The following is a 21,776-nucleotide window of genomic DNA, read 5'->3' on the forward strand; positions in this document are numbered from 1 at the left end:
CCTTTGTTTCTCTTCCATTATTCATCAAGAAGAGTTTTCATTGATTTATAAAAAGACTTGACATCAGCGTGCCTTGCTTAAGGGCTCAGTGGATTCTCCTGTTTCTGGATCAGCCCTGTGTTGCTAGTGTTGTAGTCTTGGTCTTGAGACCATTTTTTGAAGGTATTGATTATTTTTATCCTGCTTTAAATACAATCAATAACTTATTTCTTATTCGATTTCTTGGTAACACTTCAGTTTAGGGTCCAATTGTCACTATAGTTGCTAATTAGCTGTTTATCAGTACTTATAAAGCACATATTAATGCCTTATTCTGCATGACCATATTCTACATCCCTTAATCCTATCCAATACCTAAACTACCTTAATAAGCAGTAATTAGGAGTTAATTGAGGCAAAAGTCATAGTAAATAGTTAATACTGAGAATTGGACCCTAATGTAAAGTGTGACCGATTTCTTTTGTGGATTGTGTCAAAAATGTCAAAAATGAATACAACTCTTGTTTTTTATGATTATAAATATAATAATTTATAGTTTTGAATCCTCCCTTTGCTTAAAAAATGGTTTAAAGGCAGAATTGTGATCAAATGTTAGCATTTTATAAATCTTTGTTTTTGTCAAAACCTGTAAAGTTGATTAAAACTTTACAGTTTTTACAGTCACTTTATGGTTAGTATGTTACCATAGAAATGTCCGCTACTCTGCTCATATGGTATTAATTTGTGCGAATCTTAAATAAGGTCAGAAAAAGCCTTAAAGATGACCTATAATGCCCCTTTTACAAGATGTAATATCAGTCTCTGGAGTCTCCAGAATGTGTGTGTGAAGTTTCAGCTCAAAATCCCCCACAGATCATTTATTATAGCTTGTCAAATTTGCCCCTATTTGGGTGTGAGCAAAAACACGCCGTCTTTGTGTGTGTCCCTTTAAATGCAAATGAGCTGCTGCTCCCTGCCCCCTTTCCAGAAGAGGGCGGAGCTTTAACAGCTCAACAACAACAAAGCTGGAGAATCTCACGCAGCCAAAATGACGAAAGTGTTCAGACTTACATTGTTCAAACCGGAGTCGACACTGATGGAGAGACTCAGGAAGAAGTTACAACTTTTAGACGTTTCTGAATGGTTAGTGGATAAATTGATGTAGTTGCTGTGGAGTTGATCAAACTCATCCACTGGCATGTGCCGTCATGTTCATCTTTTGTGTTGAATTGACCCTCGTTTGTGAAGCAGTCCGGTGTAAAATGACGGCATGTCAACAACACTCGACTACAACAACTCTTCCTCTTCTCTAAAGCAGCCCAACATGGCCCCGCCCCCTTTGTTGTGTGTTCTCAGGGGCGGGGTTTATGTAAAATTTAGGGTTTGTGATGTCACTAACCCGGGAAGAAGCTTGTTGTAGTCCCTACCAGCCGTTTGTTGTAGTGATTTCTGTAAAAGAAAACATCTTCCTTTGCATTGAACTTTGAGCGTCGTAACTTTGCAGATGTTGTTTATACTCAAACAGCAACATTACACACTAACTAAAGTTAAAAAGTGAAATCATAATCAATCACCCCTTTAAATTTGACTTAAAAGCCCTGCAGATACCCTGAACAATGGCCAAATTGTTTGCAAAAAATGTGTGACTCACTCTTTGTCCTTTTCCAGTCCGACCGGGAGCTATGCATCCTCAGCCGAGCTCAGTCACTGTAGTTCTCAACTGAGCGAAGAGTACGGTGAGCGAGAACTTTACGACGAGAACGACTCGTACCACTCCTGCCACTCATCCGTGTCCTACAGCAAGGGCTCGCCCGACTGGGACGAGACGCAGGGGGCGTACAGCGACGAATGCGCCTACAGTAAGGACGGAGGCGAAGAAGGTGCTCTATATGAGGAAGAAGATGGTGACCTGTATGCAGAGGAGGTGGACATGTACGAGGGTGAGGAGGACTTCCACTATGAGGAAGAAGATTTGTATCCGCTGGACGAGGACCAAGAACTTCCTTTCACTCCGACTCCATCCAGCACCGCACCAACGCTGGACGTCCCATCAAGACCTCCTCTGGAGAAACAGCCTTCGCTTCACCAACAGCAACAGTCTCAGAACGCCAGCCAACCTCCAGTTCAACCATCCAATCAGACGCAACCCCAACCTCCAGCCAAACCCCTAAACCAGCAAGTTCCTGCCCCCCAGCAACCGCCCCGTCAACAACCGCCACCCCAACAGTCCTCAGGCCCGATACCTTCAGTTCAGTCTTTCTTTGCCATGGCTAAGCCATTGACTGCTGTGTTTGGGTTGGGTGGATCTACTCCTTCACCACCACCTGCACCAACATCTCAATCCCAACCTCAACCTGCGACAATACAATCCCAAACTCCAATGCCTCAACCTCCCGCCCCTGTCGCCCAACAGGTGCCTCCAACTACAACCAAATCCCCTGAGCTGCCCATTTCTGCACCCATAACCATCTCCAAACCTCCTGCACCAGAACCCAAACCTCCAACGCCAACAGAGGAGAAACTGCCCACAGAACCAGAGCCGGAGTCACCAATTAAGGAGGAGCCTCCACTTCAAGAAGACGACTTCCCCATGGAAGAGCCTCCAATTGAGGAAATAAAGATGGAGAGTCCTCCTCCATCTCCTCCTTTTGAAGAGGAGGAACTGGTTCCCGAACCTGAGAGGTATCACAAATCTCAACCCATTCACCAAAACTAATAGTATAGTTGAAGTATAGGTATATCTGGAAGAAGTGACTGTGCAAAAACGACCAAAAATTATTACCGTGCATGTTTACTGGCGCAAAACCGGGGCAACCTGTCACTCAAATTAGATCAACCAATAGCAAACCACAACCCTCCAACCACCCAATAATTCCCTGTAGAGAAAACCAAGCCCTGCCCTGCATTTTTTTCTTGTCCCAGAAGCAGTTTCACTTGGATATACGTCACAATAGGAAAGAAAAGATTACTGGTAGTGCTGATTGACCAAGGTAGTCTTGGTAAAGATACAAAAACTTCTGAAAACAAGCATAAGGTGGTCTTAACTGGTTTCCCAACATGGCCAACTGGTGTTTACCTGATTTAGATGGTCAACCAGCTTGACCAGCTAAAACAAGCAAACCAAATTTATTTGATAAACCACTTTTAGATGATTTAAAAGGAAATTACACCTGGTTTAGATAGTTCACCAGCTTGACCAGGCTGATATGTGCCCAAAACCCCTTTAAAGCCACCAAACCAGATCAGCTTATCCAGCTAAAATGAGCAAACCACGTTTATTGAATGATTTAAAAGCTGTTTTTATGATATTACACCTGGTTTAGATAGTTAACCAGCTTGTCTTTCAGCTTGACTAGGCTGACACATGCCCAAAACCCTTTTAAAACCAGCAAACCAAATCAGCTTGGCCAGCTAAAACAGGCAAACTACATTTATCGTGTGATTTAAAAGGATATTTCACCTGGTTTGGATAGTTCACCAGCTTGACCAGGCTGATAAGTGCCAGCAAACCAACAAACCAGATCAGCTTATCCAGCTAAAATGAGCAAACCACATTTATTGGATGATTTAAAATCAGTTTTTAGGATATTACACCTGGTTTAGATAGATAACCAGCTTGTCTTCCAACCTGACCATCTGATTAGTGTCCAAAACCCCTTTAAAAACCAGCTTAGTCAGCTAAAATGCACAAACCACATTTATTAAGCTGCTTTTTCAGGATAGTTAAGCAAGCTCGTGTGGTTGCATCCAAGACTGAGAATTGTTAGATTAATTTTGGATCATACATGCAAACAATCTTGAATGTCTATGCAGTGAACCGGTGATCGAGGAGCCGAAGGAGCCGGTGGATCCGGCGGTCCGAGCTAAAGAGAACTGGCTACGACTCTTTGAGAAAGTCCGACGACAGTTGCAGGAGGTGAGGCAGTTCCTCTTGATTTATGTCTTGTTTTATGCACATTTTACGCAGAAATTCCTGCTGCTCTAGTTTCATGAAGGAGTGTGTAGAAAAGTGCAAATCACAACCACAGAATGCTTGAAATCAGAATGAACTCTGGAAATCAGAACTGACCCAATTTGCTTTCTGGTGTTATTGTGAGCAGTTTAGTGCATGTTATTCAAGAGAAAATAGATGTTTGCCTTGGTAATCTTTCACTTCAATCAAGCCTCCACAATCCACTGCAAACTCACATTCATTCTCTCTCATTAAAAAATAGAAGTGAAATGGGTTGCAAGCACTGTTTATTTTTATATTTTTATGCATCCACACATTTTCTGCTCTATGCTTATGATGCGATGAAACACCATGCACTCTAACTGCTTGATTATTTTGCAGTTTGCCACGTCCTCTTTGCTTCTTTTTTTGTGTTATTCTGTTGACTCTTTATCCTTTGTTGTCTGTTTGTATCCCGCCGTTTTGTCGTCTTTCCAGTCTCTTTTCATTGCTTTAGCGATTTGCATGTTCACTCAGATGACCCATGATGGGACGAGATTGTCAGGTGGGTCCGTTGTTGGTTGCGTGAACGTTCTGTGGTGGTTTTGTGTAAGTTGTTGACGTGTGTGCTCAGGATATAAGCTGACTAATGTAACATAGTTGCAGAAAGGCCCTTAGACACTCACTAAAAATGACATATTTTCATTTCAAACAGTAAAATATCATAAATGTATGGGTTTGCTGCATGATATAGGACTTTTTTGTAACAAAACAAACAAAACAATTAAAAAAAAAATCAACTTGTGTTTTGGCAGATATTCGATCATTGCATGTCTTACAACTCAAAAACGCAGTGTAAATACTTTTGTTGGCAGACTTTTATTTTTTTTACAATTTGAAATGAATGCCAGGTTTTGTTGTGTTTTATTTGTGTCTACACACTTTACACTGCTATCTAGACAGGAGTACGGAAGAGGATTAGGGCCAAGCAATAATAAAAAATAAAACCATCTCAAGATTAAAGTTGTTAAATTTTGAGAAAAAACTCATAATTTAATGACTTTATTCTCAACATTTTATCTCGACTTTTTTCTCGAAATTGAACATAATTTTTCTCAATTTAACAAAATTTTCTCGTAATTTAACGACTTTTTTCTCATAATTTAATGACTTTATTCTCAACATTTTATCTCGACTTTTTTCTCGAAATTTAACAACTTTTTTGTCGTTATTTAATTACTTTATTCTCAACATTTTATCTCGACTTTTTTCCCGAAATTTAACAAGTTTTTTCTCATAATTTAATGACTTTATTCTCAACATTTTATCTCGACTTTTTTCTCGAAATTTAACAACTTTTTTCTCGTAATTTAATTACTTTATTCTCAACATTTTATCTTGACTTTTTCCCCGAAATTTAACAACTTTTTTCTCGTAATTTAATGACTTTATTCTCAACATTTTATCTCGACTTTTTTCTCGAAATTTAACAACTTTTTTCTCGTAATTTAATGACTTTATTCTCAACATTTTATCTCGACTTTTTTTCTCGAAATTTAACTGCTATCTAGACAGGAGTACGGAAGAGGATTAGGGCCAAGCAATAATAAAAAAAAATAAAACCATCTCGAGATTAAACTCGTTAAATTTCGAGAAAAAAAGTTGAGATAAAATGTTGAGAATAAACTCATTAAATTATGAGAATAAAGTCATTACATTACGAGAAAAAAGTTGTTAAATTATGAGAACAAATTTGTAATTTAACGAATTTGTTCTCATAATTTAATGATTTTATTCTCATAATTTAACGAGTTTATTCTCAACATTTTATCTCGAGTTTTTTCTCGAAATTTAACGACATTTTTCTCAATTTAACAAATTTATTCTCGTAATTTAATGACTTTTTTCTCATAATTTAATGAGTTTATTCTCAACATTTTATCTCAACTTTTTTCTCGAAATTTAACGAGTTTTTTCTCTAAATTTAACAAGTTTATTCTCAACATTTTATCTCGACTTGTTTCTCGAAATTTAACAAGTTTTTTCTCGTAATTTAACAAGTTTATTCTCAACATTTTATCTTGACTTTTTTCTCGAAATTTAACAACTTTTTTTATCATAATTTAACGAGTTTATTCTCAACATTTTATCTCGACTTGTTTCTCGAAATTTTACGATTTTTTTTTCTCGTAATTTAACAAGTTTATTCTCAACATTTTATCTCAACTTTTTTCTCTAAATTTAATGACTATTCTCAACATTTTATCTCGACTTTTTTCTTGAAATTTAACAAGTTTTTTTCTCTAAATTTAACAAGTTTATTCTCAACATTTTATCTCGACTTGTTTCTCGAAATTTAACAAGTTTTTTCTCGTAATTTAACAAGTTTATTCTCAAAATTTTATCTTGACTTTTTTCTCGAAATTTAACGACTTTTTTCTCATAATTTAACGAGTTTATTCTCAACATTTTATCTCGACTTGTTTCTCGAAATTTAACGATTTTTTTTCTCGTAATTTAACAAGTTTATTTTCAACATTTTATCTCGACTTTTTTCTCGAAATTTTATGATTTTTTTTCTCGTAATTTAACAAGTTTATTCTCAACATTTTATCTCGATTTTTTTCTCGAAACTTAACAACTTTAATCTCGAGATGGTTTTATTTTTTTTTATTATTGCTTCGCCCTAATCCTCTTCCGTACAGGAGTGTGCTATTCTAAAATAGCTAAAATATATCACATCTGTGTTAAATACTATATTTAACGCCAGTTAAATACTATATTATTTTTTTCCAGTATTTGTTGCACTGTTATTTTAGTGTGATTTGTTTTGGGGTTTTGTTTTTCATATTTTGAATTAGTTTCAAAGTTTTCAAATTTTCAATTTTCCAATATAATTACTATTTTAGTTTTAGTAATGTTGTGGGTGTTTTTAATTTTTTTTTTTAATGTCTACATAGTTTTTATTAACTTTATTTTAGGTTTAGTTATTTTAGTACTTTAGTACTATGTTTTTTGGCATCTAGCTGAAATAAAATGTTTATTTTTTATATTTTAGTTAATGTTTATTTTTATTTCAATTGTTTTAGTTTTATTTTATGATGATAACCCTGGTTTGTTGCCATGTTTTTGGTGAATAGAGAAAATATTTGGACTCTGATGAAAGCCAATCAGCTAATAAAACTAATCAAATGTTTCTCTTTCTCTGTCTTTCTCTCAGGCACGTGGAGAGACAGACTCTCAGTCTCTGTGGTTTGGTAAAGGAGGGTAAGTTCAATTCAATCTCCATTAGCTCTGTTTTTTAACGTCTAATACAAAGACTAGAAACACAAGGAGTATAAATAAAGCTTATAATACGATGACGAGTTAACAAGACACCCGGGGAAGACTATCAAGGATAAAAACTACAATCTGACTACAATCAGGAACAGGAAACTAGAAATACAACATAAAAGTCTGTGGACAAACAGAAAACAAATGACAATGCAGTGGATAGAAGTGTTTATCAGAGATGAAACAATTTGCTCTGCACACTCCAGTTATACTGTAAATATTTATGGTAATTTAGTTCAAGGCATTATGATTATACACTGCAATATACGATTTTCATATTTAGTGTTTTTGTCTTGTTTACCAGTACAAACATTCTTAAATCAAGATACAATCAAAATGACACAAAGTATCAAAATTAAGTGAGTTAAAACAGAAAAAAATATGTCAATCCAAAGGGAAAACAAGGTTATTTTTCTGACCCCGTTGGCAGATGTTTGTTCTTGTTTTAAAGCATAAACTTTCTTCATTTTGATAAATTTTTCATAAAACAAGACTTAATATCTTCAGTGATTATTCTTTTCCAGTAAATGTATCTTGATTTAAGAATGATGTGCTGGAAAACAAGACTGAGTAACACTGAGGAAGAACATCATTTATTGCAGTGTAATGTTGATGAAAAACACTGATGAAGCAGTGAATGTTTGTTTTTCTGCATGCTGGAAATGAATTTTCATGCACCATTATGCTGATGTTTATTTGTGAAGGATGGGAGGAGCGCTGTACAGCATTGACAGCATGCCTGATCTGAGGAAGAGGAAGACCATTCCTCTGGTCAGAGATCTGGTGAGAAACCGGCAGCAAAACCTCACGACGTTTTGTGTTTCATCTGCATTGATTTTACTAAGTTTACGATATTAGTTCAGTGGCACAACCTTCTGACTCGGTCTGCTCTTTTCTAACGCATCTGACTTATGATTTTTGTTAAATGGATGATCAAAAAAACTACGGAAAATCCCAAACACTTTCAGTGAGAAAGTCAAAACTTTTATACACTAACCCTAACAGAGTCTGTAAGCTTCATCCGCCAAGTGTCCATCACTAGCAAAGCCTAGAAACTAGCTTAATTAGTACATGCTAGGTGCAACGTGCTAAAACATGTTAGCAACATGGTAAATCATGTTAGCAATGTGTTAATTGTCACCAGCAATATGTTAAACATGTTAACAACATGCTAAATCATGTTAGCAATGTGTTAAGACATGCTAATTCATGGTAACATTGTGCTAATTCATGCTAACAACATGTTAAAACATGTGAGCAATGTGCTAATTAACGTTAGCAATGTGTTAAAACGTGCTAACAATATGTTAAAAATGTTAGTAATGTGTTAAACATTCAAATTCATGTTATCAGCATGTTAAACATGTTGACATAATGCTAAATCATGTTAAGAATGTGTTAATTGTTACTAGCAATGTGTTAAACATGTTAACAACATTCTAAATCATGTTAGCAATGTGCTTCATGCTAAAAAAAATTCATGCTAACAACATGTTACAACGTGAGCAATGTGCTTAGTGCTTAGTTCTATCGTTCTATCTATCTGTCGTTTGTTTGTTCGTTCATCTACCTTTCTATCTATCGTTCGTTCGTTCATCTATTGTTTTTTCTATCTATCTTTCGTTCATTCTATCATTCGTTCTATCTATCTATCTATCTATATCTATCTATCGTTTGTTTGTTTGTTTGTTTGTTTGTTCGTTCCATCTATCGTTCTGTCGTTCTATCTTTCTATCGTTTGTTTGTTAATTTGTTCGTTCGTTCCATCTATCGTTCGTTCTGTCGTTCTATCTATCTATGTATCTATCTCTATTCTATCGTTCGTTTGTTTGTTCGTTCGTTCATTCCATCTATTGTTTGTTCTGTCGTTCTATCTATCTATCATTTGTTTGTTTGTTCGTTCGTTCCATCTATTGTTTGTTCTGTCATTCTATCTATCTATTGTTTGTTTGTTTGTTTGTTCATTCCATCTATCGTTCGTTCTGTTGTTCTATCTATCTATCTATCTATCTATCTATCTATCTATCTATCTATCTATCTATCTGTTGTTTGTTTGTTTGTTTGTTTGTTTGCTTGTTTGTTTGTTCGTTCCATCTATCGTTTGTTCTGTCGCTCTATCTATCTATCTATCTATCTATCTATCTATCTATCTATCTATCTATCTATCTATCTATCGTTCGTTTGTTTGTTCGTTCATTCCATCTATTGTTTGTTCTGTCATTCTATCTATCTATCGTTCGTTCGTTCGTTTGTTTGTTCGTTCGTTCCATCTATCATTTGTTCTGTCATTCTTACTATCTATCTATCGTTCATTTGTTCGTTTGTTCATTCGTTCCATCTATCGTTCGTTCTGACGTTCTATCTATCTATCTATTGTTTGTTTGTTTGTTCGTTTGTTCCATCTATCGTTCGTTCTGTCGTTCTATATCTATCGTTTGTTTGTTTGTTTGTTTGTTCGTTCCATCTATCGTTTGTTCTGTCGTTCTATCTATCGTTCATTTGTTTGTTCATTCGTTCCATCTATCGTTCGTTCTGTCGATCTATCTATCTATCGTTTGTTTGTTTGTTCTGTCGTTCTATCTATTGTTTGTTTGTTTGTTCGTTCCATCTATTGTTTGTTTGTTCGTTCGTTCGTTCCATCTATCGTTCGTTCTGTCGTTCTATCTATCTATCGTTCGTTTGTTTGTTTGTTCGTTCCATCTATTGTTCGTTCTGTCGTTCTATCTATCCATCGTTCGTTTGTTTGTTTGTTTGTTCGTTCGTTCATTCCATCTATCGTTTGTTCTGTCGTTCTATCTATCTATCGTTCGTTTGTTTGTTCGTTCATTCCATCTATCGTTCGTTCTGTCATTCTATCTATCTATCTATCTATCTATCTATCTATCATTCGTTTGTTTGTTCGTTCGTTTCATCTATCTAACAGTTTTTTTATCTTTTTTTTATTTTTTGCTTTCGCTGTCTGGATTCAGGCTATGGTAAGGATTTGTTCTAATGATTGTATCTTACAACACCATTACTTTTCATTTTGCAAATATTGTTGACAAACTGTTTTATAAGTTCACATTTTTAAAGCGTCTCTGAAAGTTTGTCTCAGAGGAAAGTTTGCTGGAGACTTAATGGAGCTCACGGTTATGTTTCATAAAGTATCAACTTTGTCTCAGATGTTTCTCCTACAATTCCTTTGAAGAAACAAAAGAGGACACAAATATGTTGACTTTGGTGTCTTAGCAAATCTGAGACACTTTTGAGATCTCTAGAGGAGACAAACGTGAGATTACTCTGTATTTTTCTTAGAAGAAACATCTGAGCAGTGTCTGTTTGCTCTGTATGTGAATCTCTCTGCTGACTAGGAGGAAGAACTGAGATATTGAAGAGCTTGTGTGTGATTTCTCTTTCCTGTGTTCAGTCTCTAGTGCAGAACTCTCGTAAGGCTGGAATCACGTCTGCTATGGCCTCCAGTACACTCAACAACGAGGAGCTGGTAAGTGATGCCAGTCTCTTTCACCGGATTCAGTTCGACCAATCTTTCTATTAGAAATGCACTTTTGTAACTCATTTAAAAGTAAAAGAACCCTCTCCTGTGAGGTGTATTTTAGTGTTATTGTTAACTAAAACTAGAACTAAAACTATAAAAAAAAAAAAAAACGTATTCAGATAGAAAGCTGAAAAAAACTATAAATAAACTTATACTTTAATTAGAATCTAACTGAAATAGGCACGTTTCGTCGACCGAAAATGCATGCAGATCCCCTATCCTCTTTAGGGAAGCCAATGCAACCAGAAGAACCGTCTTAAGAGACATTAGTTTCAGGTCGACTGATTGCAAAGGCTCAAAGGGATGACCCCGGAGAGCTGTGAGAACCAGGGTCAGATCCCAAGAGGGTACGGAGGAAGGGCGAGGAGGATTCAGTCTCCTGGCCCCCCTCAGGAATCTGACGATCAGATCGTGTTTCCCCAGGGACTTACCCTCAACTGCGTGGTGATGTGCGGCAATAGCGGCAACATACACCTTGAGGGTGGAGGGAGACAGCCTTCGCTCCAACCCATCTTGCAGAAAGGAAAGCACGGATCCGACCGAACATGATCGGGGGTCCTCTCGGCGAGAGGCGCACCATTCGACGAACAGGTTCCACTTCAACGCATAGAGACTCCTACTGGAAGGAGCTCTAGCGGAAGTGATGGTGTCTATGACCTCTTGCGGGAGATCACTCAGAACCTCCGCATTCCGTCCAGGGACCACACGTGGAGGTTCCATAGATCGGGACGCGGGTGCCACAGGGTGCCCCGTCTCTGAGTCAGGGGGTCCTTCCTCAGAGGAATCGGCCAGGGAGGGGCTGTCGTGAGGAGAATGAGGTCTGAGAACCAGGTCCGAGTGGGCCAGTACGGAGCCACTAACAGAACCTGCTCCCCGTCCTCCCTGACCTTGCACAGGAGTTGTGCGAGAAGGCTCACTGGGGGAAACGCATATTTGCGCAGACCCGGGGGCCAGCTGTGTGCTAGGGCATCCGTGCCGAGCGTGCCGCCGGTCAGGGAATAAAACCACTGGCAGTGGGCAGTTTCCGGGGAGGCAAACAGGTCTACCTGGGCCTCGCCGAAAAGCTGCCAATCAGCTGGACCACCTGGGGGTGGAGCCGCCACTCGCCCGCAAGTGGAGGCTGCCGTGACAGCTCGTCGTCTGCACGGTTGAGCACACCTGGGACACGAGTGGCCTGAAGGGACCTCAGATACTTCTGACTCCACAACAAGAGATGTACACAACGGCCGCAGTGCTGTGTGAGCGGACTACAACGTGCTTGCCTGACAACAGCTTCTTGAAGCGGGCCAGCGCAAGACGAACCGCTAGCAACTCGAGGCAATTGATATGCCAATGCAGCTGAGGCCCCGTCCAAAGACCTGCCACTGCATGCCCGTTGTACGTGGCCCCCCATCCCATGGCAGAGGCATCTGTGGAGACCACAGCATGCCTGGACACTCGTTCGAGGGGTACTCCGGCCCACAGGAACGAAGGGTCCGACCACTGGACAAGGGTGCGACGGCAGCTCGGTGTCACGGGGACACGGAGCGTGCCGCACTGCCACGCCCATCTCGGGACCTGGCCGCGGAGCCAGTGTTGAAGCGGTCTCATATGAAGCAATCCGAGCGGCGTGACCGCGGCTGCAGATGCCATATGCCCCAGGAGCCTCTGAAAATCTTTCAGTGGAGCCGCTGTCCTGCACTTGACCGAGCTCAGGCAGTTCAACACCGACTGGAAGCACGCCTCAGTGAGACGCGCAGTCCGTGCGACCGAGTCTAGCTCGAGACCGAGACAAGAGATCCACTGCCCGGGGGCGAGTTTGCTCTTGTCCCAGTTGACCTGAAGACCCAACCGGCTGGGAGCTAAAACCATGTCGGGTAGGACTTTGTACTGACATGCCCGACCCTCGAACGCAGACCGGAGGAAGGGTCTGTGTCGAGGCAGAATCGAGACATGAAAGTACGCGTCCTTCAGGTCTATTGCTGCAAACCAATCCTGGGGACGGTCCAGGATTGGCCGTAGCCCACCGCCCTTTTTCGGTACAATGAAGTAGGGGCTGTAGAACCCCGACTTCATATCGGCTGGAGGGACCGGCTCGATTGTATCCTTCGCCAGGAGGACAGCAATCTCCGCCCGGAGAACAGGTGCACTGTCCAACGACACCTGAGTGAAGTGGACAGCCCTGAAGACCGGGGGACGCCGGGCGAACTGAATTGCATAGGCGAGTCTGATAGTGCGAATGAGCCAGCTGGACAGGCTGGGGAGCGCTATCCACGCTTCCAGACACTGAGCCAGCGGGACCAAAGGCACCACAGACGCACCGGGGGTGGGGCAGCATGGCACACTGGCAAACGCGCCCTCTTGTGACCTGGAGTTTGAGGAAACTGCTCTTTTTGTGGCAAAGTGGGTACCGCTGGACTCCGGAGAGCCAGCGGCGGTAGAAGGACAGCCGCCACAAAATCCCCCCAGCCCTCCTCCGGGGGTGGGAGAGCAGATGGAATACTCTCCCAAAGGGCAGGAACCTTCTGCTCCAGGTCGCCCGTCTCAGGGCCGAGTTTTCCCCGACCGCTTGCCACCTGGCTTGGCTTGGGCTGGGCACCACATCCGCGACCGGCACCCTGCTGTTTGGCTGGTGTAGGCTGCTGCTTTGCCAACTTAGCAGGGGTGGAGGAAGACGCAGGCGGGCGCCCTCGGCGACGAGCGGGCTGAGGCTGAGGCTGAGCCACGGGCGGCTGGGTGGAGGCAGCAGCGGACCGCCGTGGCATGACATGTCTGATAGCCTCAGCCTGCTTCTGTGCAGCGGAGAACTGTTGGGCACAGCTCTCCACCGCGTCGCCGGAAAGGCCGACCGGAGACACGGGGGAATCCAGGAACCGATGTTTGTCGGTCTCCCTCATGTCTGCCAAGGTCAGCCAGAGGTGGCATTGCTGGACTACCAGAGTAGACATCGCCTGGCCAACAGAACGCGCTGTCACCTTCGTTGCCCGGAGGGCAAGGTCAGTGGCAGCGCGCAGCTCCCCAAGCAGCTGTTGGTCAGGACCTTCCTGGGGCATCTGCGACAGCGCTTTTGCCTGATAGACCTGCACAAGGGCCATCGCGTGCAGGGCAGAGGCAGCCTGCCCACAGGCACTGTAAGCTTTCTCAGTCAGACCGGCTGAGAATCTACAGGCCCGGGACGGGGGACGCGGCTCACCGCGCCAGCCAGCGGCCGTTGGACACACTTGCATCGCAAAAGACCACTCGACTGGCGGGATCCTCGCGTATCCCCTGGCTTCCCCGCCGTCCAGGGAGGTGAAGGCGGACGAGGGACCAGGCCCTGTACGAGCCCTATACGGAGTTTGCCAAGACCTGGTCACCTCATCGTGTACTTCCGGGAAGAAAGGCATTGGGGCGGGACGCTGGATTTGACCAGTGCGACCCCCCCCCAAGTACCAATCGTCCAACCGAGATGGGCCGGGACAGGGTGGAGGGTTCCACTCAAGCCCGACGCACAAGGCGGCCCGGGAGAGCACAACCGTGAGCTCGGGATCCGACTCGGGCAATGCTACCGTCCCGGGCGGCAGCGCGTCCGAATCTTCCTCCCCCGAGGACTCAGGCTCACCTTCCGATGCAGCGATCGACATCCGATCCGCCGCCGGCACACCAAAGGTAACGGCTGGACAGTCCGTAGAGGGCCCAGCGGAAACCAATGGTGGCACGATGGGTTGCAGTGCTGATGAGGCGGCAGGGGCCCGAGGAGCGTTTCCGCTCGGCAGGGAGCCCTGACCGTAATCCTCAGGTCACCCTTCCTATACACCGCCGAACCGTCATTCCGGCCCGGGCCGGAAAAAACGGTCGAACGGGGCATAGGGGAGGGGACCCCCGCTTCCTGAGACTTCAGGAAGGAGAGTCTCGACCTCAGCAATGGGAACATGAACCATCCACAAAAGCTGCTTCAGCGTGCAGAATGCCCAAACACGAGATGCAATGATTGTGCCCATCAGCAGGGACCAGGGAACGACCGCACCCATTAACGCACAGACGAAATGACATACTGTCAGGGTTCGTCTGTAAAGCTCTTTTAGAAGGGGAAAACAGTCAACTCGCTCGTGCTGAAGCACACAGGGAGTGACGCGATGTGCCAGGTACACCACTCCCTGGACACACAGGACACCACTGAATGGCTCCGAAGCGAAAGACAGAGTGCGATTGCATCTGCTTCCTATTTATATACACCTGTCGGGGGTGGTGCGCATTATGCAAATATCGCACGCCAATTCCATTGGCTTGTTTTAGTTTACACGAAGCTGATAGGGCTCTCTAAGCGATATCCCAATTCGTCGGTCACTACTGACGTACGTCGAACGTGACCGACTGAAAGGGAACTAACATAAATAAGTTTAAGTTGAAGTACTAAAACTGAAATTTAAATAAAAATTAAAACTAAATAGAATTGTTAGATTAAAAATTAAAATAAAAAACTATTTAGAAACAAACTGAAATAAATAAGTTGAAGTTGAATTAAAATAAAAAAACTATTTAGAAACAAACTGAAATAAATAATTTGATGTTGAAGTACTAAAACTACTAAAACTAAAAGTGAAATAAAATAAATTATATGTACGATAGAATTATTAGATCAAAAAATTAACATAAAATTTGAATTAGAAACTAACATAAATAGGTTTAAGTTGAAGTACTAAAACTAAAATTGAAATAAAAATTAAAACTAAATAGAATTGTTAGATTAAAAATTAAAATAAAAAACTATTTAGAAACAAACTGAAATAAGTTGATGTTTAAGTACTAAAACTACTAAAACTAAAATTGAAATAAAATAAATTAAAGCTAAATAGAATTATTAGATTAAAAATTAAAATAAAAAATAATTAGAAATTAAACTACTGAAACTAAAATTGAAATAAAAATGAATTAAAGCTAAAGAGAATTATTAGATTAAAAATTAAAATAAAAACTCACAAACTGAAACAAACTGAAATAAGCTGAAGCACTAAATCTACTAAAATTGAAATAAAAATAAATTAAAGCTAAATAGAATTATTAGATTAAAAATTAAAAACTCACTAACTGAAACTGAAATAAGCTGAAGCACTAAATCTACTAAAATTGAAATAAAAATAAATTAAAACTAAATAGAATTGTTAGATTAAAAATTAAAATAAAAAACTATTTAGAAACAAACTGAAATAAGTTGATGTTTAAGTACTAAAACTACTAAAACTAAAATTTATATAAAATTAATTTAAGCTAAATAGAATTATTAGATTAAACATTTTAAAAATAACTTTAATTGGAAATAAACTGAAATAAATAATTTGAAGTACTAAAACTACTAAAACTAAAATTGAAATAAAAATATATTAAATCTTTTTAAAGCAAATTAAAGCAAAAATACTAAAATTAAATTGAAAGCTGAAAATATAAAAATAAAAGCTAATTCAAAATATTAATACATAATATAATAGTAAAGTCAAGTCTCCGTTATTTCTATAGCGCTTTATTCAATACAGATTGTTTCAAAGCGGCTGGTTTCATTGATGCAAACAGAGTTCAATTCTGCTGTAAAGACAGTAGTGTCATTGTTCAGCGGAGGTCAGTTCAGTGTTGATTCAGTTCAGTTCATTAACTGTGTAAAGTGCAGTTCTCCTCAGGCCAGAACACGCTGTGATTATGATTCAGGTTGCAGTATATAAATAATACTGGAATAACACGGGTCTGATTCTGCTCCTGTAGAAGAGTCACGTGTATAAGAAGACGCTGCAGGCTCTGATCTACCCCATCTCCTCCACCACCCCGCACAACTTTGAGGTGTGGACGGCCACTACGCCCACCTACTGCTACGAGTGTGAGGGTCTGCTGTGGGGCATCGCTCGACAGGGCATGCGCTGCTCCGAGTGCGGGGTCAAATGTCACGACAAGTGCCAGGACCTGCTCAACGCCGACTGCCTGCAGAGTGAGAATCTGATGCTGTTGGTCCACTTCAGGCATTCTACTAACAACTACAACTAACTCTCTTCAGGGTATTAGTAGACTGTAGTAGACTGTTAGGTTAGTGTTAGTAGAATAAGTTGACATCTAGTTACAAAGTTACTTATAGTTAGTAGAATGTCTAAAGTGGACCGTCAAAATATAGAGTGACCGTAACTTGTAATATAACCAGCTACTTTTTTGATCATTCTCAGGAAACAGTGCCATTGTAGAAATTTTAAGGAAGGTTTATTTAAAAAAAGAAGACTTTCAAGGAGTCATATTTTCTTAATGATTATGATTTAATTTTTTAACTTTAGTTAGTGTGTAATGTTGCTGTTTGAGCATAAACAACATCTGCAAAGTTACGACGCTCAAAGTTCAATGCAAAGGAGATATTTTCTTTTACAGAAATCACTGCTTAAGGACTACAACAAACGGCTGGTAGGGACTACAACAAGCTTCTTCCTGTGTTAGTGACATCACAAACTCTAAAATGTACATAAACCCCGCCCCCGAAAACACACAACAAAGGGGGCGGGGCCATGTTGGGCTGCTTTAGTTGTTGTAGTAGAGTGTTGTTGACATGAAAAGCACTAATTTTACGCCGGACTGCTTCACAAACGAGGGTCAATTCAACACAAAAGATGAACATGACGGCACATGCTAGTGGATGAGATGAATCAACTCCACAGCAACTACATCAATTTATCCACTAACCATTCAGAAACGTCTAAAAGTTGTAACTTCTTCCTGAGTCTCTCCATCAGTTTGAACAATGTAAGGCTGAACACTTTCCTCATTTTGGCTGCGTGAGATTCTCCAGCTTTGTTGTTGTTGAGCTGTTAAAGCTCCGCCCTCTTCTGGAAAGGGGGCGGGAGCAGCAGCTCATTTGCATTTAAAGAGACACACACAAAAATGCAGTGTTTTTGCTCACACCCAAATAGGGGCAAATTTGAAAGTGCATGACAAATAAAGTTTCTCATATAGCCTAAATATGATAGTGATAAATGGGTACATGCATTTTTATGAAAAACAATTTAAAAATAAAATGTTTTAATTAAAAGTAATTTTGCATTGCATACTAAACAGATTTAAATCTGTCTAATGATGTGACCAAGTTCAGTATTAGCACATGGCACACAAATGGCACTGTTTTCTGAGATTGATCCTGCTTTAAAGTTCCCCCTATTATGCTTTTCAAATATTATTTCATGCAGTGTGTAATAGAGCAGTTTGTGCAAAGTTTTAAAAATGAAAGTGCAGAACATATAAAGTTATTGATTCTGCTGAAACGAGTCGTCAGCAATTACAGTTTACCTATGTAACAATGTAACAAATTTGCATAATTCCAGTTTATGATCTTCATTGGCTGCTGTGATCAACGCCTACTTTGCCCCGCCCTCAAACACTGTAGTCTGACCAATCAGAGCAGAGCAGCTCTCAGAAAGGCGGGGTTTAGAGAGACCGAATCTTTGAACAAACCGTTACAGACACTGAGAGAAAAGAGCTGATGCTGCAATGAATATTATGAGGAAATTAAAGTGTTTTTTGATCTTGAATGCATGTAAAACTGTTATTGGAGACTCCAAAACAAAATCAGGAACCGTTAAAATAGCATAATAGAGGCACTTTATTTTAAGAACTTGTAACTACAGTTTCTACAGAAAATGGAAAGTTTTAGTAAAGTTTTTCTTGCACTCAGTCCTCTGAGAACCTTGAGCCTGAATTGAGCTTGTGGAAGAATCTTTGAGCAGTCGCTAGTTCAGAGCTGATGTTGTGGATGTGTCTGTCAGGAGCTGCTGAGAAGAGCTCGAAACACGGTGCTGAGGATCGAACGCAGAACATCATCATGGTCCTGAAGGACCGCATGAAGATCCGTGAGCGCAACAAACCTGAGATTTTCGAGCTGATCCAGGAAGTGTTTGACGTTCCCAAAGCGAGCCACGGGACTCAGATGAAACAAATCAAGCAGAGCGTTCTGGACGGGACGTCGAAGTGGTCGGCCAAAATCAGCATCACAGGTCAAAAGATGCATCAAAATATTTACGTGTCCGAAGCAACCTTACATTGCATTGATGTTATACGTTTGATCAGTTCCCTGGGAATCAAACCCATGAAGTCATGCTCTAGTGTTTGAGCTGATAATACATGAAATATAATGTATTTGCATCATCTTTAGAGCCGCCTGTAAAGGTATTGATGTCTTCCTGTCAGTGGTGTGTGCTCAGGGTCTTCAGGCGAAGGATAAGACGGGTTCGAGTGACCCCTACGTCACCGTACAGGTGGGGAAAACCAAGAAGAGAACCAAGACCATCTACGGCAATCTCAATCCCATCTGGGACGAGAGCTTTCACTTGTGAGTGCATGAACACAGTCCCAAAAACATGCAATCAAAATTAAACTGTTTAGTTTATAAAAGTTCATAAACTTATTATGAATGATTCATCAGTGCATGTTATTCTGAAGGAAAAAATTGGTGTGTTTTAATCAGTGTTTTTTAGAATCATAGTTTTTGTTAATATTTTAAATTAGATTTTAGTTTTATATATTTACAGTTTTTTTGTAATTTTCTTGTTTTTGTAAATGTATTAGATTTTCTTTTAAATATATATAGTTTTAGCTTTAGTTTATTAATTTTTTATTATAGAATATTATTATATTATGTGTTAAAATATAAATATTTTTTAAAAATTAGTCTTATGAATGATTCATCAGCGCATGTTATTCTATAGAAAAAATTGGTGTATTTTAAGTAGTTTTATTTTAGCATCATTGATAATTGTTAATATTATGAATTAGATTTCATTTTTATATTGTTTTCATTTTAATTGTAAAGTTTTTGTAATTTTGTTGTGTGTTTGTCATTTATATTATTATTTTTGAAAAATATCTCTATAGTTTTTTATTAAGTAGTTTTTAGTTTTATTTCATTTATTTTAGTACTTCAGCTTTAATCTAAAACGAGAAATGTTTATTAAAAATTATATTATATTAGTTATATTATGAATGATTCATCAGTGCACGTTATTCTATATGAAAAAATGGTGCATTTTAATCAGTGTTATTTTAGCATAATTTATATACTATTATAGTTTTTATTAATATTTTACATTAGATTTTATATTTATATTTTCTATTTTAATTTAAATTAAGTTTTTGTAATATTATTTGTTTATTTTGTCATTTTTAATATATTTTCTAAAATATATATTTAAGTTTGTTTATTTTTGTTATTTTAGTACTTCAACTTTAATCTAAAATAAGAATGTTTTTAAAAAATTCAAAATTAGTCATATTATGAATGATTCATGAGTTTTATTTTAGCATCATTGATAATTGTTAATATTATGAATTAGATTTCATTTTTCTATTATGTTTTCATTTTAATTGTAAAGCTTGTGTAATTTTCTTGTGTGATTGTCATTTATTTTATTATTTTTTTTTAAAATATCTAGTTTTTTATTAAGTATTAGTTTTTAGTTTTATTTCATTTATTTTAGTACTTCAACTTTAATTTAAAATGAGAATTGTTTTTTAAAAATTAAAAATAAGTCTTATTATGAATGATTCATCAGTGCACGTTATTCTATATTAAATAAATGGTGCATTTTAATCAGTTATTTTAGCATAATTAATATATACCATTATAGTTTTTATTAATATTTTAAATTAGATTTTATATTTATATTTTCTATTTTAATTTAAATTAAGTTTTTGTAATGTTATTTGTTTCTTTTGTAATTTTTAATGGATTATTTTAAATATGTATTTATTAAGTTTTACTTACACTTTACTTATTAAGTTTTTATTTTAGTACTTCAACTTAAACTTAATAAAAATTATATATTTTTTATATTTTATATCAGTTAATGTCTATTTTATTTTAACTAATGAAATTGTTTTGTGTGATTTGTATTAGTTTCAGTTAACAAAATGGTATTCTCTGTGTCTCTGGCGTGCAGTGAATGTCATAACTCCTCAGACCGGATAAAGGTGCGCGTCTGGGATGAGGATGATGACATCAAGTCTCGTGTGAAGCAGCGGTTCAAGCGTGAGTCTGACGACTTTCTGGGACAGACCATCATTGAAGTGAGAACGCTCAGTGGAGAAATGGACGTCTGGTACAACCTCGGTGTGTCAGAGTGACTGCATGGTTATTTTCGAGCAGCATGATCTTGAGGGAATTATTACACATTCTCTCTCTCTCTCTCTCTCTGAACAGACAAGCGCACGGATAAATCCGCCGTATCCGGAGCGATCCGCATGCACATCAGTGTGGAGATCAAAGGAGAGGAGACTGTGGCTCCGTACCACGTTCAGTACACCTGCCTGCATGAGGTACGTGCAAATATCAATATTAAGCACATTAACATTTCAATATAGTACATGTTTTTGATGCATCAAGTCCTTCACAATCCACTGCAGTGATGAGAAACACACTTTACACCGTCAATTCCTCATAGTTAAAATCAGATTTTGTTGAATGTTTATATGCCACATCACAGTTGTATGAAGGCTGTTTCATGAAACGATTTTTATCTGTTCTGTTTTATTATTGCTGCGTCAAACGCATTTGCTCCTCCCACTTTGAAATCTCATTGGTCCAAAATGACATTATGCATATTGCATATTAAAAATCACATACATTCCAATTGTCTGCGATTTTGTTATTTTGCACAGAATATTCCTCACTTGGAATACCAAATATGCTGGAAATGTTAATTTATGTTATTTTAGCATTATTAATACACTATTAAAGCACTTATTAAAATTATGAAATAACTTTTATTTTTATATTTTATTTTTAGTAAAAATTTTAGTAATTTTGTCACATGCGTTTGTCATTTTTATTAGTTTTTGTTCTTTTTAAATATTATTATTTAGGTTACATTTATTTTATTTATTACGAATTAGTAATTTTTGTGCTTCAACTGCCATTTATGGTTTTTTTTAATCAAATTTCCACAAAATTTCATCAAATTATCTAATATTTTTATTTTATTTTATTTCAGCTTTATATAAATTAACAAAAATGTATTTTAATAAGCC

At 38.6% G+C, this 21,776-nt stretch overlaps 1 protein-coding gene across 1 annotated transcript in view; it reads left to right on the forward strand.

Moving 5' to 3' along the window:
• The window catches only part of LOC137003749 (protein unc-13 homolog A), a gene marked incomplete at its 5' end in the record, with an annotated part of 71,390 nt that overhangs the window by 17,646 nt on the left and 31,968 nt on the right, over positions 1-21,776 (forward strand). Inside the window, 11 exons of the mRNA XM_067364033.1 lie at positions 1,648-2,661; positions 3,793-3,895; positions 7,131-7,177; positions 7,948-8,026; positions 10,213-10,218; positions 10,650-10,724; positions 16,491-16,710; positions 18,521-18,748; positions 18,942-19,083; positions 20,690-20,859; positions 20,950-21,065. Of these exons, the coding sequence (XP_067220134.1) occupies positions 1,648-2,661; positions 3,793-3,895; positions 7,131-7,177; positions 7,948-8,026; positions 10,213-10,218; positions 10,650-10,724; positions 16,491-16,710; positions 18,521-18,748; positions 18,942-19,083; positions 20,690-20,859; positions 20,950-21,065 (2,200 nt within the window). The remainder of the gene's footprint in view (positions 1-1,647; positions 2,662-3,792; positions 3,896-7,130; positions 7,178-7,947; positions 8,027-10,212; positions 10,219-10,649; positions 10,725-16,490; positions 16,711-18,520; positions 18,749-18,941; positions 19,084-20,689; positions 20,860-20,949; positions 21,066-21,776) is intronic.

Source organism: Chanodichthys erythropterus, chromosome 16, assembly GCF_024489055.1.
Source record: "Chanodichthys erythropterus isolate Z2021 chromosome 16, ASM2448905v1, whole genome shotgun sequence".
In the NCBI taxonomy this organism is placed as follows: domain Eukaryota; kingdom Metazoa; phylum Chordata; class Actinopteri; order Cypriniformes; family Xenocyprididae; genus Chanodichthys; species Chanodichthys erythropterus.